We start from the raw sequence: 23,322 nt of genomic DNA on the forward strand, positions 1-23,322 counted from the left end.
AAACGACCTATCAACGAACACAGCTTGTCAACATCATTTCATCTCATCTTCTCACCGTCATATAAAATTTCCCTTTCCCCCTTCTCTGCGCCATAGAGGGACCTCAGCTCAGTGTCAACTGAAGCTGTCGTCAGGCGCTTGAACATAATTATCTCTTTATAATGCCAGAAGACGCCCCTCCACCAGCGGCCAACCAGGCTGGCCGCGCCATCCCCGTCGGCCTCAATGAAGCAGCACTCGATTCCCCGACTTTTCGTGTAACCGCTGCCAACTTTGGCGATCAAGTCGATGCTATAGAAAAATGGCTCAACGGATATGCTCAGTCGACGTCGAAGCTACTGCACGATATCCTCGCCCTCGAAGAGACGATTAATACCTTTCTCGTGAAGACGATGCCCTCGGCGGCTGACGGCGTTGTCGATAATGATTATACATTTCTGGCTCTGAAGAGGGTGGGCGATGGATGGCGTGAGTATTGGATACAGATGATAAGCACAATGAAGAAGATGGAAGGCCTAGTTGTCGACCCTATTCGGCAGTTCATCGTTGGCGATCTCAGGAACTTCAAGGAGTGCCGGAGAGCTATGGAGCAGGCGCAGCGAACGTTTGACTCGACACTCGCTCGATACGTCAGTCAGTCAAAGACAAAGGAGCCCTCAGCTCTGCGCGAAGACGCCTTTGCTGTTTTTGAGACACGAAAGGCATACCTCAAAGCCTCGATGGATTACTGCCAGCTTGCACCACAGCTGCGCTTTAGTATGGATAAGCTGCTTGTCAAAATATGCAGTGAACGTTGGAGCCAGCTGCGGCGTGCCAAAGAAGCAGCAATCGAGACTACACGCTGGAATCATGAAATGGAGCGCATACAGGGTTGGTCGAATGAAATGGGAGCGTCTGAGATGGTCTTCAGACGAGAGTTGCAGTCTGCCAGGAGAGAGATTGGAGAAAATGCGCTCGCAGGATTTAAGCCGTCCCGTGAGCTCGAGGACTACAGCACTTCAACTGTTCCTTTCCTTGGTACTCGTGGCCCTATCACTGTTCGTCTTGAAGAGGGTGCCACAGTTGTCTCTGAAAAGCAAGGATGGCTGTTCCTGCGGGTGCTTTCAGGGAAGCCAGCAAGGCATACGTGGATCAGGAGATGGTACTATTGCCGTGATGGCATCTTTGGTTGGCTGATACCAGGACCTCTGGGAGTTCTTCAGGGTGACGAGATTGGAGTTCTACTTTGTAATGCAAAGCCGGCTGTGGCTGAAGACAGACGCTTCTGCTTCGAGGTTAAGACCAAGAGCCAGACAATCCTTCTCCAGGCAGAGACGCAGGGCGAGCTGACCGAGTGGTTGGAGGTTTTTGAGGTTACCAAGAAGCGGGCTTTTGAAACCAGCATGAACAGAACTAGTGCTTCTCTTCCCGGTTCCGTCGATCCTGCGTTTTCGATCTCTCCCCCCAGTATTCCTGAGTTCTCTGCCAAGGCCCTTGACGCACAGATCGGTATCTACGATGAATCAAGCCCTAATATTGACCGGGCAAACACACTGCCTATTCCAGGACCAGATGGTAACCTCAGTACACGACAGAGCTTTGACGTTAACGGCAGCATCTCTCGTCGTACCATCACTGCTCTGGGTCGAGACTTGGCTCGAGAGGAAGGCGAGAGTGGCCGTGAGCATGCTGCCAGAATCATCCAGAAACTCGACCTGCATCGCAAAGCGACTTTTGGCACTCAAGGTCCCGAAGCTGGACAGGGAGGTTCAGCTTCCACGGCTGGACTGGCTAGCATGATGGCTACTAGCCACACTCTACCGCCAGGATTTCCAGGATCTGTTGGAAGCACAACAAATTTCAGGCAGACGCCTAGCATGCTGCCATCGGTTGACACCCAGGTTGGCAGTCTAGCTCCAGCAACACTGGCTAAGCCCCCCTCGATGACTGGATTGAGCCGCATTGCAGTTCTGGCAGCAGGAGAACGCCAACCTGTGGGTAACAATAGGAAACTCCCTGCATCTGTGGTTGCGAACTACTGGGGAACAAGTCTCTGGGGTGCAATGAACGCACCGCCTCAACCCGTCCTTCCCAGACTCGATGAGGATGACCCGATTGGTGTTGTCGTTCCTGGAAGCACTGTAGGTCAAGGTGTTCAGCGGAAGGACGGTGGCGAATACTTCCCCCGAAACTATCCCCCAGAGTTGAGAGCGCAACATGCACAGTTTCGACTACTTTTCCCAGATGCGCCCTTGGAGGAGAAGCTGGTGCTTGTCTTCCGAGCCGCCTGGACTGGGTCTCCTGAGCGAGGGCCAGGCAAGCCAGACATGGCGGGCGATGGCCGTATATACATTACACCCGACAATATGTACTTCTACGGACAACAGATAGGACTCGTCACGGCCTACAGTATCAGTCTTGATATCATTAGCGAAGTAACGGCAGCCCCAGGCAGGGACTGCGACTTCATTTTCCTGCACCTGAATGAAAACGCCAACGAAACAGGATATACCAGGATCACTATCAAAGTCTTCTTGGAGGACCTTGGTCTCCTCCACACTCGCCTCAACCTACTGATCGACGACATCCAGGCTGAGGAGCCCATGGATGTTGAGGCGATCATCACCACCTTGGTCAACCTCGAAAAGGAAGAGTATGACCGCCCAAGTCCCAGTGTCGAAAGCTGGGAAGAGGTCTCGGCAAATACGCCCATGGATGACGGTACTTCGATGGGACGGCCTGTTGCTCGACGTATGGAGTTCAGCCCTCCGCTTCGTCTTTCGAGATCGAGAGTTCGACATAACCATAAACTTCATTTGCCAGCTCGTCCTGTCATTTATGAGCCAGAGGGCATGAAGGAGATGGCGGCTGAGCGACACTTTGAAATTAGTGCCAAGTCCTGCTTCCATGTTTTGTTCGGTGACAAGAGTTTTGTATTCCCAAAGCTGTACTTTGAACGACGTGCTCAGCAGATCGCCCAGGGACCTTGGGTTCTGGTTGATCAAGGCAGGATGAGACGTGACTTCCAGTTCAAGGTCGACTATAAAGATGTGTTAGGTCGGTCCAAAACGGCCGATGTCAATGACTACCAGATCATCGATGTCTTTAGCGATCACGTTACGTACGTGGTAACTCATGTCAAGACGGCCTGGCATCTGCCTCACTCAAGCTGGTTCAAGGTTGTGACCAAGATTGTCATAACGCATGTGGCCAAGTCCAAGTGCAAACTAGCCATCTACACAAAAACGGATTGGTCGAAAAACCCAGCGCTCTCCAAGAACCTGATTGACCGCCAAGCCATTCACGATGCTGCGAGTGACGCTGAAGGGTTAGCTGAGGTTGCCACGGACCAAGTTCGAAAGCTTGGAACTCGAAGCCGAACAAACAGAGCAATTCAGGTGTACGGTCAGATTGGGCAACAGACAGAGGTGGTGGTCTTCTCGCCTGCTGCGACAGATTCAACAAAGAAGCAGGCCATCAAACCTCGAACCCTGACGACGATGGTGTTTGAGACGATTCGGTCTTTGGGGGAGAGCGCTGTATCATCACTCATCATGTGGGCTATTGCTGTGCTGCGCAACTTGTTCAACTTGATTACAGCTCAGTGGATCATCCTTGCGCTTCTCGCATTCAGCACCCTTACAAATCTCCTGCTAACGTCGAGCGAGACATCGACGTGGTGGAGAGAGCGAAGAGCAGCAGGTTTCATGCAAAACATTGGGGTTCGACCCAATTCCATGATGAGCAAGGCCATATACTTTGCGGATCTGGATGCAGCATCGGGGACTAATCAAGGGTTGTCTTTTCCCGAGAACAGCACATGCTTCTCGACCTTTAAGGATCTACTGGATACGACAGATATAGATACGCCCTGGGAGGATGCTGGTGCTAGTTTGACTACACCTACTAGTCGTGCTACAGCCCGTCGACTTCGACGGACTCGACAACGGCTAGGATCATATCGACATGATTTGTTAGTAGCCATGAGGGTTGTCAACAGCATTGAGCGAGAGATGCTACAGTCAGAATGGGAGAATTGGTTGGTAGACGAAAAGTTCCTTTGTGATGAACTGGATACTATGCTTCAGCAGCAGGGCGACGTAAAGGGGCGGAAGAAAGGAGCAGAAGCCGGCAAGGGGTCACAAAAGGTCATGGAGCCTATACCGGCTAAGAGAAGGCAGGCCCTTGAGCAGTGGCGGGATACTTACTGTGGGAGCTGTAAGCAGGACTACCAGGTTGTGATGAAGGATCGGAAGTTGTCGATTGTGTAATACGATATATAGAGCATTCTTGTAATTGTGTAAGGCATCCTAAGTTAGCCGGCTATACATGTGTAAGCAAGCATTCGAGAGGTGAATAGAACTCTCAGGCTCGCCCTCGCCTGGCGAATTTCATCTGTCATCATACGTACGGAGCGGACTCTTTCACAAATCCCGAGAAGCGGTGCTTTTATATGGGCAGCAGTTTGACTAATCGGGAGTAGGGATGTTCTGGAATTGATTATGCATAATTCTAGTCGTTTTCGTTTATACGGAGGAACGAATCCGGGCTCCTCGGGGTATCAGAATAAAAATAGGCTCACCAGCGTTAAGCAACTGGGGTGACAGAAATACTCATGCAGATCTATACCAGATTATCCTCACTGTCTGTCTATTTGTTTTTTGAAACCCCCGGCCGCCGCCGCCCTAGCCGGGGGCCTCCTAGGTAAGGCTTGGCCACTGAAGGTTATAGGTAAGTAAGTACCAAAGGCAGGTTAGGTAGGTAGGTAGGTTAGTGACGTCAATACGCGGGAATGACGGCAGTTGGTCATGACCCATTGGCGGCCGAAAGAACAAAAAGGGTTATTGGTATGATTCCGACTGCTATTTCTAGCATTGGTTGGTCTTCTTGGCTTTATCTCATCTTGTTCTACTTCTGACGTCTTCATCTTGAAACTTAGCGACTTGTTGGACTTTCCTTGTTTTATCCCGTCTCGTTTTCTTCTCGTAAGCAGGTACGAGGCTCATATTTTGCCAGGTACCTACTCCTACACTCACACTCGTACTCACACCTACTCTAATCACTAAATCCATCCGCCGCTCATCTCCATCCATACCTATCCACTCCGCCAACAGCTATGGGGGGTAATCATCACGAACCTCTCGGGGCTATGGGCCCTGTTGAGTGGGAACAGGTGCCCCAAGACGACCTTGACGAGTTCCTCGCCGATATTCTTTCCGAGACGCAGACCGTAGTGGAATCTATTCCAGTGCCAGCCAAGAAGGAAGCTTCAAGCTCTGCAGGACGAGCTCGATCCAAGACGGAGTCGGCGGCTTCAGGTCCTGATATCAAACGAGCTTTGACCCTGCGACAGAAAGCTGAAGCTATCAGCCAGGCACAAGATCTGCAGAAGGAGTGGAAGGAGATTAAAGTCAGCGCGAAGGAGAATCCTCTCGGGATCAACGTCTATAAACTGAGCGCCAAAGATGGGCGCGGCGCATGGTTTGCTCGGCGGAGTGTACACGAAGGGCTTTCCTTTGACGACTGGAAGAAGGGCCTTGCTGTTGAGTTTTCAGAGACGATGAAGGTCCAAGGTGCTCCTGGAAGTGGCAATATCCGTGGTATAGGTGCCGATAAGCAGGTGGAGGACAAGCAGATTGGTGATCATGGCCAACTGCAAGGTACGTTGAATCATGCTATCACTACCCAAAATATTTTCAGCTGACAACCAATAGTCTTTCAACTTTCTGCCCAGTTCCCTGGTCCGACCGCCCCGCGAGACTTTGTGACTCTTCTCCTGACTTCCGAGACCTCCGTAAAACCCGGCCAAGGATCCCGGCCCCTCCGACAGTACATGATAGTCTCAAAACCTTGCGAGCACCCAGAGTGTCCTCCCCGCCAGGGCATTATTCGTGGCTATTACGAATCAGTTGAAGTAATTCGTGAAGTCCCGGTCGACAACTTTGCCTCTAAGAGATCTCTGTCGTCGGCGGATCTGCTGGATCGAGACGAGGGGAGGATATCAAGCTCGAAACCTGGCAGCGAGGGTCACGGTTCAGTGCCCCTTGACGAACCTGCCACGGCTGTTGAATGGCTCATGGTGACTCGTAGTGACCCTGGCGGCAGTGTCCCGCGCTTTCTTATCGAGAAGGGGACACCACCGGGCATCGTGGGTGACGCTGGCAAGTTCCTTAAGTGGGTGACTTCGAAGGCTATGCATGGATTTGTTGAGCCGGAAGAGACTGGCGAAGCAAATAAGACTGCTCAAGGCACTGAGGCATCTATAAAGAACGATGCAAAGCCCACAGTTGCGCCGAAACCTACTACTAATATTGAAAACACCAAGGCTGAAACTTCCATGTCTCCAAGTCAAGACGACCCTTTCCCTGGCAGTAATGGGCTGTATGGTGTTATAGCTGGTGCTATAGGGGCTGCCAGTTCCTATATTCCTACAAGCCTGCTCAAGACCTGGGGAACTGGTTCTGATCTCGTGTCCACTGACGGGAGTGTATCCGACGCTCACGCGATCGCTGAGGAGCAACATGATGACGACAGCGACACCTCTTCGATCCGAAGCTTTGCGTCAGCCCTTGAGAAGAGTGTGACCGCCGAGAACAAATCTCCCGAGAGTCTTGTCGAGTCCCAATCGGAAACATCCCGCTCCAATCCGCAACAATCACAACAGTCACTAGCCGATAAGGAACTCAAAAAGCTTGAACAAAAGAAGAAAAAGCTTGATGAGAAGATGGCTCGTCTTGAGGAGCGTCGACAGAGCAAGCTTCTTGGGGACAAGGAGAAGGATGCTGCTACACTGGCTAAGTTGCGTGAGAAACATGAAAAGGAGGTGGCTAAGCAGGAAGAGAAGTACCGCCGCGAGATGCGCAAGCTCGAGGAGAAGCGTGAACGGGACCAGCGCAAGGCTGAAGAGCGACGTCGCAAAGCAGCTGAGCAGGAAGAGAAAAACAACCTCTCGCTTGAGCTTGAGCGCGTCCGTACAGAGCGAGATGTTGCTCGCCGTCAGATCGAGCTTCTTGAAGGACAGGTTGGCGAGTTACAGGCACAGAATACGATGCTCGTCCGCAAGCTGGGTAAGAACGGGCTGCTGGACAGTCCAGGTTCTCCATCACCGTCCATTAAGAGCATTCAGAGAGCCCACACAGATGTTTGAGATACCATGTCGAAAAGAATTAACTTAGTCAGGAGAAGAAAGGGGGGAAGTTGCTCATTGAAAGACTTCTATTATTCACATACAGCACACGTGTTACGGCCGGTATTTTACTGCGAGGCGTCGGGGGGCTCGTTTTTCAATAAATCATAAATAGCATTAAATCATTACTTTTCTCTTTTCTTGTTTTATTTGCAGGTTTCTCTCCATGTTTGTGATGTTGCCTAGAGAGACTGCAACAAAAGGCCTGACATATGTCCGTGACTGTCTTGGAGAACACTGCTTGACTTGTTGATCCTCTCGCAGAGACCAGAATCAGGCTGTTTTCTTATTAGCGCTGCGGAAGCATGAACAACCCGAGACAAGATTGCGAAGACCTCTGGTTTTGACGCATATCCAAGAGGTCCGTCTTCTTGACTCGCAAGATCCTGCATTGCTTCTAACCCTTCGCTTGTCCATGTTGTAAGTGAGTCAAGAGAGGGGTCATTGGACTCCCATGTTAAGTTCTTGTAGAGAGAAACCCAGCGCTGTGTCTCTCTGACCTCATCCACAAACAAGTTCTGCTCCTCAATGACAAAAAGTGAATCATCAAACTTCAATGCCTCCTGCAGCTGTTCCTTAATAGAAACCACATTGCTCTCAGAGGTTGGATATCGAGAGTCACCCATGACGCGACGCACAACGACCTGGCGGAACGTTGGGCTACCGGCGTAGTGCTGGGATAGCCATGAGAGGAGACGATTTGCGGCTTCGATAGGTACAAGAGCTTTGCCTAGAATGCTCTTAACTGCTGCGGATCCAACGTCTCGAATGTCGTCATCATCATCGTTGAGGGAGTCATAGAGAGCAAGGACAGCTGAAAGGTGTTCTTCTTGAGCCCATGGTTGGCCCACCTCAATGATGGCAAAGAATGAGCAGAGGGACTCAACTGTAGCAAGACGAGTATCAAAATCCTAAAGAAGATTTAGTGGTCAAATACCGTGTATCAATAGCATTCCCCTTGACTCACCTTGTCATCCAGACCGGCGTCGGCCATCATATGTCCCCAGTTCTTGATTCCCTCCGGGGTGATAACCTGTGTTTTACTGAGGATGGCGATGACACAGCCACTGATTCTGATGACGGCGTTGGCAAGGGCTGGGTTGATAGAACTTAGTGGCAGGCTGCTCCAAATCTCCAGAAGCAGATCCGGTGAAACAAGGCTGATATTTCCACTCTTTAGAACCTGATCCAGGATCTCTGTGAGGTTCTGCAGAGCAATAACACGAGGCTCGACAGGTCCAATCTTGACACAAACATCGCGGTACAAGTTACAGAACTTGCTCACTTCTTGTTCCGAAAGGCGAGAAGTATTCCAAAGCTTAGGAATTGTCTCGAGACCAGCCACTATCGTGTTGACGCCCATAGTCTTGCTCAGGAGTAAGATGTTGAGGTCTTCGATGGGGCCACTGCCCTCAGCGATGGAGTGGACTTCGTGGATTACCCGCTGTGCCCTGAGTAGAGCCCCTTCTCGATTGTTGGAGGTAGGGAATTCAAATTGGATACGATCAATTGACCCGAGCCTGGGAAGAGCTCGTACAAGATTGGCGACTTCAAGGTACACGGCAGGAATTTCGGGTGAGTCCAAGGCTTGGATTTCGCGCCAGTACTCGATGAGAAATCCGGAGAGTTTGGGCATGTCGTCTGTATAGCATGTGTTAGCGGATTTTCTAATTCGTCGATACAGTCTTTCTCACGTTGCAATTGCTCAGGCATAACCTCGCTCAACCGATCAACGATATACTTTAGTGCCAACAGAACGCCATGAACATGATTCTGAACATTCCCGATTTGGGAGCGAACAGACTCGGCAGCAATACTGGTAATAGTATTGAGCCATTGAGCGTGCAGGAGACATGAGCACAGAGTTCGGGCTGCGATCTCACGGACGTGCCACACCGGGCTGGCTAAATACTTTGCGATATGTATTTGAAGCTCTTCACGAAGTACCTCAGGAGGACCAGCTCTTCGGATGATGTCAAGGGCTGGGAAGACTGACTCGGCCGCTGCTGAACTGGCAGCAATAGACGCCATCATCTGGTGGCCGGACTTCAGAAGGTGGAGAAGAGTCCTTGGAAGCGAAGGGTATCGGTGGTAGGCGATCCGGTTGGCTTTGCCATCCCATCCTGCTTCCATGAGAGCTTTGCTCTGGTGGGATCCAAAGAGACAGTCAATGAGACTTCGGAGGAGAATCAAGCCGCAGTTACGGATGGCCCATAGTTCAGACTTGAGGCCATTGGCTGCCAGCTCGAGACATTGCGGTAAGAATTTCTCAGACTTGTTTCCCATGGCTGTCAAGTAGGAGCTCTTGAAGATCTCCTTCAGGCAATTATAGGCATGGACCTGGGGTAGATTCGAACCGTCTGTCTCAGTGACGCGGGCTTCTTGGCTGGCGATCTCCATGAGCTTGGTCATGACTTGTTCAAATGAAGGATTAGACGCGTTGGCGGATAAGACGCCAGTCATCATGGCAGGGATACCGGCAGATCGCCGAGTGGTCGATACCTGAGCGTTGATCGCTTCTAAGGTGCCCTACTTTTTGTCAGTTCCCGACCTTCTATTCCATACCTTGGAGAGTATGTGTTTTTATAATGTAGAGAATCAACAGGTAAATAGTTAACTTACCGCATACCACTGCTCAAGAAGAGTGGTACCACCCTCAGCGCCGGCTTTAGCTTGGTCCAAGTGCTTAACAAGTTGGCAGCATGTAGAGAAAGTAAGGGCGACAGTCGTAAAAGCGCCGCGGTGTCTTAGACTGGCTAGTTGAGTAAAAGATAAATTCCCTATTCTCTCATAAGCTTCTTTTGAGGGGCAGATTCTGCCTTGCCGAGAGTGTTGCTTGATAGGGAGGATCATGATGCGCATAAGATTGCTACGATTTTTTAGTTGAAGGGATATTCGAAGTCATTTGTTGACTTACCTGGCTTCATGTATTGATCGGAAGCTATAGCTTAGCACATCTTTGGTATCAAGTCCATCAACCTCCTCTAGCTCCTGGGGCAGATGGCCTTCAGGCGAGTCATCACAGAGAATGTCGCGGACTGCTGCCCAGACTCTTTCGCAGCAGGTGACCAGAGTGTCCTGCAGAACCTGTACGGACTGTAACTCACTTTCAGAGAACTGAAGCTCTGACACCACCTGCCACATGTAGCACAGGGAAGCAAAATCACCGTGCAGCGGCGCATCCAGAACTGCTCTGCCGAGATCCTTCTCAGCGACTACTAGCCTCGCTTCCAGGCCTCCAATCAGCTTTGAAAGAAGTGCGACTCGATGTTGCTCATCTTCAGAGAACCGATACAGTAGCTGAGATACTCTAGCAACACCGTCTGAATGATCAGCTCGAGCAGTCTTGCGAGCAAGCTCTTCAGCCCGTCTCAGAAGTTCTGTGAGCTCTTCGTTAGGATTCAGTTTGCCTTGTCGGGCCATAAGGCGGAAGTTCCTGTACCGACTATCCGAGAAAATCCATCTGAGTACCGTAGCAGCATGGCTTCGAATGTCATCAAAGGGATCCATGATCAGGTCAGACAAAGCTCGGAGCCATGAACTGCCAAACCGATCGAAGAACAGTGTCTGGTCATCTGCAGTCTCCCATGTTTTGGACTTTTCTCCTTCCATTCGAAGAATGAAAGTGACAGCCTTGAGAGAAGCACTATGTCGTTGATAAGAAGCAGTGGGTGTTAACTCGCTACACAAGAAGCCAATGTACCAGAATAAGAACTTCTCGTGATATTCCAAGCAGTGCACCAGCTGAGTTTCGGGGAGAGATATAAGGTTGGTCCGATAAAGGATATGTTGCTCCTGGGCCTGGCCTGGCTGTTCCTTTTGCTTACGAGCGGCGGCTCTTGGGATGCTTTTCTTAAGCACAAAGATAGCACCTCTAACCCTTCTGAACATGTCTCGAACCTTTCCGGCTACTTCATTTCTGAACTTGGCATCTGAATCGGCAAAGTATGTGGCGAGATGCTTGCGGAGTAGGTCAAGGGCTGTGGATGAATATGGCCTTGTCGTTGATGGAGAGCTCATGAGTAGTGAAAGTGCGAGAGAGCGAACTTCGTGAGATGGGTGGGCCAAGACACTCTCTAGTACCTTCTCGTCGAGCACAATCGATGAATCGCTATCGGCAGATTTATCGTCGCCGAGTGCTGTTACAAATTAGCAGGTGCTAGGATATGTTCAGTTGGTACCTTACCTGGCTCTTCTACCAAGCCAACCTTCTTGCCGATCTCTAGGGCTGCCAGTTGCAGCAGAGCCGGGAGGTTGATATCTATCTCATGACCTGCAGAGACAGCCTCATGTTCATTCATTCTCTTCAAGAAACCCAGGGCTTCAGACTTATCCGCCTTGAACAGGGGTAGGAAGATATAGTTTTTGACTGATTCTAGGATGGATGGTTCCTCGTTTATGGCCTCAAGTAGCCATCTGTGCCAAGTCTCAATGCTCAACTGCCCTGAAATTTCTCGTTGGTCTTGGCTTCTAAGACCGCGGTACAAGCAGACAATAAATCTTCCTGCAGTAGGGCAGACAAAGTGAAGCGTCATCCAGTGGAACAACTCAAAAATAAAAGACTTCCAGACACCCAAATGGTTTGTTGATGTGTCCTTTTGTTGAAGAGTGACATAGCTGGACCGTATCTCATCCAGGGAAACAATGTCCTTGGTAAGGAGATGGTCCAATGCTTTTATAGCAGACTTAGCCAGGGGTTTAGATGACTTCCCAGTCATGATAGAGACAAGACTGTCCAAGATGGCAGATTTGGTACCTTGGCCAGCTTTCTCATCCGGATTTCTCCTGATAAGCTGAGGAAGCAGGTCAAGAACCAGTTTCATTGACCGATGGTTGTCTGACTCGTTCCATTCAACATAAAAATTGAAGAGTTTTATAGTAACATCCCTCGAATAGGCCCAAAATTTGAGACTCTGTGACTGCGATTTTGACGACTGCTCAACGAAACCGCAGAGTTTTACGCATGAGTTGCCTGAAACACCTCTTGGCTGAGAAGCACTTTCAAGGAGTCTTGTGAATATCGATTGGGCCCAACTACAGATGAAGCTTCTTTAGGATATTTACATGAAAGCGAACTCGGAAGATTTGCGCACCTTGACTGGTCTTCACTTGGCTGTTCCTCGACCCATTTTGAGATGTGATTCGAGTTGGCGATTAAGTCGTCAACTTGTTGAGCTGTGTCTTTCATCTTGATGGGTTCTGAAGAGCATAGACACGACACCTTATAGTTTCGACGTCGTATTTCAGACAAAGAGAATTCCCAAAGAAACTGACCAATACTCAACTTGGTTCATAAATCTCCCTCGCCTCGAAGCCGTCGTTAAAGCTTGATCTCTTCGACAACCTACTAGTAAGGTAAAGTGCCATAGGTTAGGTACCTTCGATAAATTGTCACGTGAAAGATCCCGTGAGAAAAATTTGCCCTTGAAGGCACCCCACCTTTTGCCGGGACGCACTTTCTAATTTTGCAGCAAAAATCGACTGCGCTCAGAATTTCTGATTCCCCAACTCAACTCGCCCTGACCACCATTAGATTATACAGCTATCTATTGGGAGACTGTCAAGATGTCGAAGATCACAGTCGGTACGATACATCCTGGAGGAGACTGAACTCGCACGAAGAATTACAGTCCAATAATAAACCACGACAAAAATGCTAACGGCGATGCAGCTAATGTCCGGACGCAAGTCGGAGAGCTCTTGGAGTACTCCAACGAGACCAAGAAGCGAAACTTCCTTGAGACCGTTGAGCTTCAGATCGGCCTGAAGAACTATGACCCTCAGCGTGACAAGCGTTTCTCTGGCACCATCCGCCTGCCCTCCATCCCCCGACCCAACATGTCCATCTGGTACGGCCGAAGAATCGACAGAGCGAAAAGAATTGGAGGCTAACAAACTGACAGCATTCTCGGTGACCAGCACGATATCGATCGTGCCAAGCACGGTGGTGTTGACGCCATGTCTGCCGATGACTTGAAGAAGCTCAACAAGAACAAGAAGCTCATCAAGAAGCTTGCCCGCAAGTACGACGCCTTCGTCGCTTCTGAGGCCCTCATCAAGCAGATTCCCCGTCTCTTGGGTCCTGGTCTGTCCAAGGCCGGCAAGTTCCCCACTCCCGTCTCTCACGCCGACGACCTGACTGGCCGCATCAACGAGGTCAAGTCCACCATCAAGTTCCAGCTCAAGAAGGTTCTCTGCATGGGTGTCGCCGTCGGCAACGTCGAGATGACCCAGGAGCAGCTCATCGCCAACATCATGCTGGCCATCAACTACCTCGTCTCTCTTCTCAAGAAGGGCTGGCAGAACGTTGGAAGCCTTACCATCAAGGCTTCCATGTCCCCCCCAAGCGCCTGTACTAAGCGTGTTTCTTTAGCCTCTGCCTGAGATGGCTCGGCAATCGTGTTCACTGAAATGTGGACTGCAGCTTAGAATAGGATGGCAGGAAAAATAAACACAATGAGACAAATGTGCTTGTTTGACGTGATTGTCAACTGAACCTATCAAATACTTGACGATTGTGTGCACTGGAAATGGTGGAGAATTTTCAGACTTCAAGTTCACCTATCGTTGTCTCCATCGCTAAGCTCAATGTTGTGTAGGGGAACATCATGAATGCTAGGATTACAACCTATCACTGTTTGCAAATTTACGGCACCTTGGGCCCTATAGGACTATCAGTGACGTGACTGCATTTCTTGAAGTCAACTCAATTTCCAGATCATTAACTGCGGGGAGATGTGAGCAGGGGTTCTTCCAAGCGAAGCGAATTGGTGGGAGAAAGGAATGACCTTTTTGAATGAAAGATAATTACAGCGACCAAAGGTGGAATCATGGAAACCGAATTTTTGATGACCTTGTCCCATAGAGCCGAAAAAATTGGATCGTCATTAATGATTTCTATTTCATTCGCGACAAAGAAAATTCGACAAACAATCATTGCCCCCCTTTTTCAATTTGGGCAGCTTTTTGTTACTCTCCAGGCGACGAGGCCCCGTCGCCCAATAACCCTGGCCAGGGTGTCCCAAACGCCGTCGTCGCCAAAATCCAGATCATCCAGGTTCAAGTGTTTCCTGTAACGCCATACCTCTCTAAATCGTAGCCCCTCCAAGCCCTTGTTGGGCAGGTAGGGATCTAACCATGTCGCTGATGCCGGGGCGATCAGATATGTACCATTCTTCTCCTTCAGATACTCCTGGTTTCGTCTGTCGGCGGGAGTGTCGCATGTGGCGAGTCCGTAGAGTTGTTCAAGTAACACCTCACCCTTGAGACCCATAACGTCTCGCGTGGTCAAGAACTCATTCTTGCCATTAAGAAGCCAGATTGGCGGTGTATATGTCTTCCACCAGATAGCTTGGGTGGCATCTGGTTGCTGACTCAAGAAGACTTGACCCGGCACCACACCTCCTTGATGGTAGATACCCATCAACGAGCCGAGGACGAGGTTAAACCCGATCCAAACTGTTGTAAAGACGTAGAGTATTGTTTGGTTTTGGGGCATGCGAATTGACGAAAGAAATAGTGGTACCGTGGGTAGCAAGAATCTCGCCTCCTGATGTTGAAACGCCGACAGTACCACCAAACCAGACACTGCCGACCAGAGTCGGATTGACAGTTTGGGTTTTGTTATCAACAAAGCTGCAGCTGGGCCCAGCAGCAACGGCAAATTCCCCACCAGATGCTGGTACCAAGGATGGAGGCCATGCTGCGCTAGATTCTCGGTTGCCGAGTTGTACTTGAAGTTGTTAAGAGGGGTGATTACAGGTTTATGGATCAGGTCGGTCCATGTGATGGGACCTGGCAGGTAAAATGCGGTGTCTAGACCGATTGCAATGACAGTTGTCACCGCTGCAGCTAACGTCAAGTATACGAGAGATGTAGGCCTGTGAAAGTTAGCTTGTTCATGCATTTCCGCGCCAAGCGCAAATAGGGTGACTCACCTCTTCCAGAACACAGGAAGCAGTCGAAGCCCAGGAACAACCAGAAATGCTGGAAATGTGATTCGATTGAATACACCGAATACTCCAACTATTCCAAGCACTGTAGCGGATAAAACACATGACCGCTGCTGTGTATCGAAGTTGAAGTCAGCTGATAGTCTTATCAGTGGTAATGGTGTGCAAGAACGAACCCGTGGATCAGCGACTCGCTGGATCAGAACAAGACTCCACGCAACAACAAGTGTCTCTACCGAGTTGGAGAACGTGTGCGTCTGATAGGTCCAGGTCACGTAGGACGAGGCGACAAGGAGGACGGCAACACGGCGATGCTTCGGTGACGGGATCAACTCATGCAAAGCCCAATCTTCAAGAACAAAGCTAATGACAAACATGAGCACGCGCAGAGTCCAGAAAACCGCAATAGGTGGGATCTCTCCGTCTTTGCCGTTACCAATCCAAAGCCACCGCAAGAGGAGCATGGGAAGACCGTAGACGGGCCATAGTGGGAAAACACTTCGGATAGGATTCTCGCTTGTAAATTCCCAAGTGTGTCGTACGGGATAGCTAAAAATTTGGCCTGTCGCGTATTAGCAGTTGGACTCGTAGTGGCAGTCTGCATAAACAGAGAGGGCATCAAAGTGCAACATCTGGACATGCATGGGTTTCTTGCTATGCGCCGTAGCAATATGAGAGCAACTAGGAGCTGGCACAGAGAGAAACATACCAGCTATGACTTCAGGCCCTTGGAAGTTCTCGTCCGGGTGTAAATAACTGGGTGATAACGCAAACCACAGCCTTATGAGGACGAGCGTGAGATATGTGCGTCGCCACATAGTTGGTCTTAGCAGCTGTGAATTGAGAGAGCAATCATGAGCTTAGTTCCAAGGGGAAAAGGCATCGAGGATCCGCATAAACAAAGGGCGAGGGCGAGCTCTTCGACTCGATGCGCTCCTATAGCTGGCGCACCAGTGTCGCAATCGCAAAGTGGGGGAAGCAGAGAAGAGTGTCGATATTTCGCCGGCCGCAGGAAATTCGAGCTTATTAGAGTATATCCGTATCGCTATGCGCCGCTGGTATGTACGTCGTTGCAAGAGCTTCGAGTCGCAGAGGTGGAAAGGGAAGATGGAAGGTTTACGAAGGTCTATTATTAGATCGACAAATATGCGAGGCAAGCCCTTAGGTCAGGAAAGAATTTATAGGAAGAGAAGGTACAAGGAACCAAAACAAGAATGGAAGAGGAAATGCGAGAATGATGTATGTATGAGTAGATGTAGGTGGTGTAGGTGAAGGTGAAGCAAGGTACCTTCTGGAGGTCAGGTTCCGTTTAAGTGAGTGACACCTACCCCCCCCACCAGAGGCAGAGAGATCCAAAAGGTACATTCGCCCACTGAGGTCAACTTACAGGGCATGAATGGATGGACTGGCTCAAGGCGAGGGCCACTTCATGGATCAAGGATCAACAACAAAATCTCATCAGGATTGATCAGCACAGAAGCTCGACTCGACTCGTCTCGAGGGCCCAAGCTACTAATGGACAGGGGCCAAGGGGAAATATTTCAAGCCCAGGGGGAGCGCCAGCTTACAACGTGGCCAGTGGGAGACGACGCCGTGATCCGGGATTGGCGGTACTAGCTGGATCCCAAGGCTAGGGGAAGGGACTGGCGACAATGATGAGGTGGGTGGGCATTTGGAAGAGGTCCACAGCGTCCGCTAGAAGCTTTTTTTAGGGGCTCGGGCTCCCTAGACTGACGGACGGGACAGGGGGAGGCGATTTCTGGGGGGTTGACAGACAGACGGGCAGGCCTCCTGAAGCCCCAATACAATGATATCATTCTGGTCGGGCTACTGTTGGATCCATTCATGCTTTGTTGTGATTAATATATCGTTGAGCGACTATGGCTGGAACAACTGATTTCTAGGGATACTCATATTCTTCTACATACAGGTAGGTACCTAGTATATCCCGAAACAAATCAAGGTACCACGGTAACCTAAACGCCAGGATGACAAGAGCTCCAATTCTAGGTAGGTATCCTGGCCAGCGCTAGGCCCATTGCAATCAAAGATCTAATCGTCGTGGCCGCTGATACGCCAGCTTCCAGCCACCAACTGGGACAATTACCATGACGATGGTAATCTTGGAATTGGATCGGATGGCAATTAGTGACAATTAATCAATGGCATGGCCTGTTTTTTCTCACAGGCCCTCCATGTCAACACGTGTTGGGTGGTGTCCCGTCTTCTACTCCCGTCCCGCGAATTGCTCAGCACCCACATAGGGCAAACAAAGTCGCATGATTCCAATGATATGTACCGTTGCAAGACAATATCCATGTATTGTTTTTGTGCCCTGCTGGCTATCGGGAGCGAGCTCGAGTACGGATACTGCCGCATGTCTGCAGAATGCCTTCAAGGGCTGTCAATCCGGGATTCGTGTACAATATCATCCTACTGATGAGTTGGAACCCTCATGTGCATTTGGGGGTTCCATCAAGTGTCGTTTATTTGGCGGGATGAGGGGAAAGGTGGGTTCAATGGCTCTGTTATGCATGCCACTAATGTCTTGAATGTGGTTTTATCTGTATATCAATGAGACATCACCGCCTTTGTTGTACGATATTGAGGGCAATATCAACATCCCACTTGCAATACCGCCTCTGTTCTTTGTGGTACTCCGCATGTCAAATCTGATGGCCTTGGCTGTTCATCACCGAAAGGACACGGACCGTATACATACACTGCCTGACCATGTTTGCGTTCACAGACAAGCAACGAACAGGGCAGACCAATCCAGCCCTTTCGGCACTGGAGATCGTTGAGAATCTTGCACGACCTTCTCATGATTTGTTGATCCACCTGAGCAACATGATCATGATTGTTCTCCTTTGCGGTATTCGACTCAACAAAACAAGCTTTCAGATGGCCAGACGCCACGAAGTTAAGGGGTAATAAGATTGATTTCAATGTGTAGCTGCTGTTGCACTGACGGTGTCTTGTAGCCATTTGCCAACTCTTCTCCCTGGCTAAGATTTGGGAATCATTTATGATGCGCCCGCTCGTGACCATTCCATACTTATCGCTGTCCTGTCTTTGTTATCTCAGGTTTGTTCATAACACTGATATATCCTGAGATGCCTTAGGGAGTAGCTTGATACGCCGTCCGTGCTATTGCTGACCGTGGACAAAAGGATGTAATGAGCTCGGCCACATATCTAGTATCTAAGAGCTCGGTGAAAGAAAGACAAAGAATCGATTTGGATGTTCTAGCATAATTCAGATGCGAGCGAGATCAGTGACTTATGCTAATGAGTGTCCATTCAAGTGGGTTATTCGAGGTTGAAATAAGTGTAGTTTGCATTGGATTGGATGCTTATATCTGGGCATTAATGCGCTCCAGAATAATGCCGTGAATGAAGTATATTTTTCCTTACTTTCTTTTCTGCATGTGTCTTTTGAATAATTTTTCAATAAATAGTTAGGTTTCATTGAAGCTTAATCAATATGTAGTATGCCAACCTACTTAGATGTGAACAAAGCATATGTTGGTGTGACAAGCAGTCTCTCGCACTTTAACCATAGTAAACCTTTAGATAAACACCTTCCTTTGTCCACTGACGGTGTTCGAGATCTCAAGTCTCGCCAATAGCAACTCGCTCGCATCTCGGAGGTTCGTGCCAACCATGACCTCTAACTTCAGGTTGCCGTCTGACTCTTTTGTGGTCTTTGAAGTTATTTCAGGTTCTCAAGGCAGCAGCAGCGCAGGTCCACTTCATTTACTGTAAACCTTGAGATTCATTGACATAAAAGGCTCGATTCCTCCCACCGAATTTGATTCCTCTACTCTCACAAACACAACACCTCTCAAACAGCTAAAGCAAACCTAGCACATCACCAGTGTCAAGTTCATTTCTTCATACTCTTCCGAATTCATTACTCTCCATCACCACCATCAACCCGCTTATCTTATCTGACTAAGCCCCATCTAAAAGAAAGGGTCCTCGAGTCTGCTTCACTGCCCTGTCTCAAGGTCCGTACGCGCTCACGTCGCTGGTTGAAGCACAAGGCACCCACCTCCTCCACTCACCTCAGCCTACCTTACCCCGCCACAGTGATTGGTTTATTGGTCGGTTGGTTCCCTAGCCTCTGCTACCTACCTTACCTAGCTGACTCCTCCAACTTCCATCGTCACCCAAAAACAATCACGAATCCTCTCTTCACTTTCTCTCCGCAACCGCCGAATCTCTCACTCACATCACCAGATATTCTAGCACGAACCACAAACATACTCAAAATGTCCGAATCTACCTCTACACAGAAGGTCTGGCTGGCCTCCAATGACAGCGCCACCATTGAAGTCGGTAAGTTGGAGCCACTCTGCGACCGTCTTGCTCATATTTCTAACAATCATCAACAGATCGCGTTGTTGCCGAACGATCCATGTTGATCAAGAACATGTTGGAAGACATTGGTGACGAGGGCATCAATGCTGAAAACCCTATTCCTATCCCCAACGTAAGTGCTTCCATCAATACTTGACCTTTTCACGTCTGACATATCATTATTTAGGTCAACGAGGCCGTTCTTCGCAAGGTGATTGAGTGGTGCGACCACCACCGTAACGACCCTCTCCAGGCGCAGGACGATGATTCCGACGCCCGCAAGAAGACCACTGATATCGAGGAGTGGGATCAAAAATTCATGCAAGTCGACCAGGAGATGTTGTTTGAAATCATCCTTGTACGTTCATCCATTTCCTATTTACAAAAATGATCGGAAAACTAACACATCATGACAGGCATCCAACTACCTTGACATCAAGCCTCTCCTTGATGTCGGCTGCAAGACTGTTGCAAACATGATCAAGGGCAAGTCTCCCGAAGAGATCCGCAAAACTTTCAACATTACGAACGACTTCACTCCCGAGGAGGAGGAGCAGATCCGCCGTGAGAATGAGTGGGCTGAGGATCGTTAAGCTCGCGTTTGTGCACGATCAGGGACGGAAGTTGGGGATATGTACATGTCGGACTGTGGCATTGATCGATCCTTGGGTCATGGACCGCAGGAACCTTTCCTGTCGAGCCTTCTCAACACTGGATCATATGAATCTTTATGAGTCACAGGGGTCGCATTAGGCGTTAAAGTTTGCTTTTCCAGGTTGCTTGGGCCAGTATTTTGGCACGCGGGGAGCACAAATAGGATTGCTCATGGTAACATGGTATTGTCCGAGGCAGGCTCTCTACACGATGTAGCTCGTGAGGCAGTATTTGAACATGGGTTTCAAATCCTTCCCTTGAACGCGCCGGTAGGAAGTCACTTCGACTTAGCTTAGGTCTTCAATTCATGATTGCCCTTAAACCTGGGGTTATCAAGACGTTCAGTTACGCAGTGATCAGCTCGAGGTATATGATAAATACGTTGGGTGAAAGTGAAGTTTGGGGCGTGATTTGTTAATTTGACTACTTGAAGACTTGCATAACAGCATACAGTCTGCTGCTCAAAAAGACAGCACACAAGAGCAAACATTTGCGTTGTCGTCGTTCACAGGCGAGGTGGACTGCATCCATGTAGTTCAGGCCCGTTTTCTTTTTTGGGGCATCAAAGTCTTTGCATTCCTTTTTCCCTATGACCGTCCGTGACATGCAGTAACCGCAATAATGGATAAACCAGGCAACCTGCCCATCGCCCCCGTGTGCACGCGCAGTGCAGACACGGCCCCGTAGTTCAGTTCGCGCCATAACAAGATCATTCCTCCCCTTTTCCGTTCACATCAATCATCGTGATACCATGCCCAAGAGAGAAAAGTCGGGTGCTGGGCTCGGGGGCGGACAACAGTTGAGGAACATTGGTTTAGATACCGATGCGGGTCTTGCGCCAGTGCCTTCGCTTAGCGTTGTAGCTGGTCAGAAATGTTAGTCTAAGGGTTCTCTGCTCGCGGGCGGACTGGTAGAGTCGTGAAATCGTCGTCTCGAAGGGGGATCAAACGCACCGGATGGTGTTGCCAGTTCGGAGGCGAATCCACTGAGGCACAGGGCGGTTCTGCTTCTGGGCCTTGGCAAGCTTCTGCTTGGTTCGGAAAGACTTGTGGCTCTGTGTGAAAAGAAAAGGTTAGCCATCCGGTGTCATGGGAGTAGAACCCTCGAGATCGCGACTCATTCATCATCGACGGCGAGGCGGCGAGAATATGTTTATTCGATGCAGAATTCCATCGTCGATGATGAAGAGAGCGAGAGCGTGCTGTCGAGGGCGATAGTTAGGGGCTGTCATACCGGCATGGTGACGGCGTTGATGGTCGAGTCGGTCAGTCGTTGCCAAATGGTGATAGAGTATCGAAATGCACTGCACTTGTTTCTAGGAATTTCGCTTCTAGGGTTTTCACCCTCGATTGTGTGGGTGGCAGATTAGTGGGGCGCGATCTTGGTGCCTGAGGTTACAATGTGGAGATGGATGATTGCTGGTTGTTGAGTGCTGAGGTAAGCACTTTTGACCGCGGCTCGTGACTCTTGTCAGATGGAGCTCATGACAAAATTAGCTCTGAAGGGTATCAAGGCAGGCAGTGACTCGTTCAAGTAAGTAAGATCTTGTGAGTTGTCCACATGAGAAAGTTATTGAATTTTGTATCTTTTATGAAAAACATGATAATAACCAATCAACCGATCTGGCTGATGTACAATTCTTGACGTACATGAGGCTGTACAGATAATGGTCCTTAAATAAACGCCTAGGTATTAATGAGAACGCCTCTGTCTCAGGAGATTCTAGAGAACAAGACGTTGTAAATTCCAAGCAGAGCATCTGCTAGATCCAAGGGGGGTCACTATATATTGGAGTGGCTTGACGGAACATCGGCTGATAGGTAAGGCATATTGATTATAAGGCTTATTACTCTATCAATTTGAAGTTCGATCAAGGATGACTATAGAGACTTGAAGGCCAGATACTGCCATATATCAACATCATCATGGGTACCCGGTGAATGGCTTACACCACAACCACAGTCAAGAGACTCTTGTCTTGCAGGGGTTCAAGGCTGAGGTGGTCCCGGGTTATTTTGTCAGGCGCTTGGACCAACCCAATGCCGCCAAAAAGAGCAACTTGTCCATGAGAGGCCCAGATGCATTAACTTAAAGGTCCAGAAAAGGGGATCTCTAAATTACGTATCCCGTACTTTCTACTCACTGACTAAACACAAGTTGCATTTGTTGCCACGAGACACGACAAACGATAAACAAGCTTAACCCGTGTCCGGCACTTGACAGCCTAAAACGCCTCTTTTACATCATCCTCTCCTCTGTCCAGGCGCCAGTGCGAGACGATACCTATCTAAACGATCCGAGTCGCAGAGCAGAACCAGTAGCAGCACAAGATACATAGGAGCATCGAAGACGTCGCAAGTTGTTCATCATGGGAAACTCAATGTCATGGTTCTCCAACCTACTGTTCGCGAAAAAGGAGATCAGAATATTGATTCTCGGTCTGGTAGGATGACGTCTATCCGACTATCTTCAGGCCCGAGACGCTAACAAGGCGGCCTCATAGGATAACGCTGGAAAGACAACATTGCTGTACCGACTCAAGGTTCGAATTTTCTGATCTATGCGCGCATGATACATGCTAACCGGCGCTCAAGGTTGGCGAGGTTGTCACAACGATACCTACAATTGGCTTCAATGTCGAATCTGTCACATATAAGAACCTAAACTTTAACGTCTGGGTACGGTCTCGACTTCTTCCGATCTCGAAACGGGCCAGAAATACTAATACGGGGGACTGCAGGATCTCGGCGGCCAAACAAGCATCCGACCTTACTGGCGGTGCTACTATGCCAACACAGCAGCCGTCATCTTCGTCGTGGACTCGACCGATATCGAGCGATTACACACCGCTTCAGAGGAGCTCTCAGCCATGCTGAACGAGGAGGAACTCAAGGATGCGGCCCTGCTGGTCTTTGCCAACAAGCAGGATCAACCCGGCGCCAAGGGCGCAGGCGAGATTTCGGAGGCCCTGCGTCTGGGTGAGCTCCGCGACCGCAACTGGAGTATCATGGCCTGCTCGGCGGTTGATGGTAGCGGTGTGAATGAGGGCATGGATTGGCTTGTGGTGAGTTCTGCTATATTTCCGCACAACTGTTGCAGTGCTAATAGCTGCGTTTCCAGCAAACTGTCAACCAGGACTAGGCCCGATGACGATTTCTTCTTCAGCCCCGGTTTGGCATTGTACAAC

General features: G+C 49.6%; 8 protein-coding genes across 8 annotated transcripts; 5 read left to right on the forward strand and 3 right to left on the reverse strand.

The window, feature by feature from the left end:
* Positions 1-161: 161 nt before the first annotated feature.
* BKA55DRAFT_499820 (uncharacterized protein) lies at positions 162-7,126 on the forward strand (the record flags this gene model as incomplete). Its single annotated transcript, XM_046186686.1, has 4 exons — positions 162-4,244; positions 4,587-4,635; positions 5,094-5,639; positions 5,694-7,126. The coding sequence occupies 4 exons, from the start codon at positions 162-164 to the stop codon at positions 7,124-7,126; spliced, it is 6,111 nt and encodes a 2,036-aa protein (XP_046054995.1).
* Positions 7,127-7,270: 144 nt separating this feature from the next.
* BKA55DRAFT_554627 (putative death-receptor fusion protein-domain-containing protein) lies at positions 7,271-12,509 on the reverse strand. The gene is made up of 7 exons (XM_046191604.1): positions 12,259-12,509; positions 11,352-12,199; positions 10,083-11,304; positions 9,788-10,034; positions 8,860-9,694; positions 8,133-8,806; positions 7,271-8,076 (listed from the first exon to the last, which is right to left on the reverse strand). The coding sequence occupies exons 1-7, from the start codon at positions 12,351-12,353 to the stop codon at positions 7,348-7,350; spliced, it is 4,650 nt and encodes a 1,549-aa protein (XP_046054996.1). The 5' UTR covers positions 12,354-12,509; the 3' UTR covers positions 7,271-7,347.
* Positions 12,510-12,636: 127 nt separating this feature from the next.
* BKA55DRAFT_604884 (ribosomal protein L1-like protein) lies at positions 12,637-14,044 on the forward strand. Its single transcript, XM_046196581.1, has 3 exons — positions 12,637-12,749; positions 12,837-13,014; positions 13,069-14,044. Exons 1-3 carry the CDS (start codon positions 12,731-12,733, stop codon positions 13,547-13,549), a joined length of 678 nt encoding a protein of 225 aa, XP_046054997.1. The 5' UTR covers positions 12,637-12,730; the 3' UTR covers positions 13,550-14,044.
* A 70-nt stretch (positions 14,045-14,114) lies between these two features.
* BKA55DRAFT_533966 (Alg9-like mannosyltransferase family-domain-containing protein) lies at positions 14,115-15,935 on the reverse strand (the record flags this gene model as incomplete). Its single annotated transcript, XM_046189535.1, has 3 exons — positions 14,115-15,045; positions 15,103-15,679; positions 15,827-15,935. 3 exons carry the CDS (start codon positions 15,933-15,935, stop codon positions 14,115-14,117), a joined length of 1,617 nt encoding a protein of 538 aa, XP_046054998.1.
* A 1,379-nt stretch (positions 15,936-17,314) lies between these two features.
* Positions 17,315-17,701, forward strand: BKA55DRAFT_167207 (uncharacterized protein). Its single transcript, XM_046185000.1, has one exon. It carries the CDS (start codon positions 17,397-17,399, stop codon positions 17,667-17,669), a length of 273 nt encoding a protein of 90 aa, XP_046054999.1. The 5' UTR covers positions 17,315-17,396; the 3' UTR covers positions 17,670-17,701.
* A 1,692-nt stretch (positions 17,702-19,393) lies between these two features.
* On the forward strand, positions 19,394-20,074 carry BKA55DRAFT_684447 (Skp1 family, dimerization domain-containing protein; the record flags this gene model as incomplete). Its single annotated transcript, XM_046198641.1, has 4 exons — positions 19,394-19,460; positions 19,517-19,614; positions 19,669-19,839; positions 19,898-20,074. The coding sequence occupies 4 exons, from the start codon at positions 19,394-19,396 to the stop codon at positions 20,072-20,074; spliced, it is 513 nt and encodes a 170-aa protein (XP_046055000.1).
* A 447-nt stretch (positions 20,075-20,521) lies between these two features.
* Positions 20,522-21,496, reverse strand: BKA55DRAFT_554644 (ribosomal protein L39e). Its single transcript, XM_046191605.1, has 3 exons — positions 21,369-21,496; positions 21,089-21,189; positions 20,522-20,998 (listed from the first exon to the last, which is right to left on the reverse strand). The coding sequence occupies exons 1-3, from the start codon at positions 21,372-21,374 to the stop codon at positions 20,950-20,952; spliced, it is 156 nt and encodes a 51-aa protein (XP_046055001.1). The 5' UTR covers positions 21,375-21,496; the 3' UTR covers positions 20,522-20,949.
* A 1,007-nt stretch (positions 21,497-22,503) lies between these two features.
* On the forward strand, positions 22,504-23,276 carry BKA55DRAFT_589638 (ADP-ribosylation factor family-domain-containing protein; the record flags this gene model as incomplete). Its single annotated transcript, XM_046194969.1, has 5 exons — positions 22,504-22,578; positions 22,639-22,677; positions 22,730-22,813; positions 22,876-23,199; positions 23,256-23,276. 5 exons carry the CDS (start codon positions 22,504-22,506, stop codon positions 23,274-23,276), a joined length of 543 nt encoding a protein of 180 aa, XP_046055002.1.
* Positions 23,277-23,322: the final 46 nt, after the last annotated feature.

Source organism: Fusarium redolens, assembly GCF_020744475.1.
Source record: "Fusarium redolens strain MPI-CAGE-AT-0023 chromosome Unknown BKA55scaffold_2, whole genome shotgun sequence".
In the NCBI taxonomy this organism is placed as follows: Eukaryota; Fungi; Ascomycota; class Sordariomycetes; order Hypocreales; family Nectriaceae; genus Fusarium; species Fusarium redolens.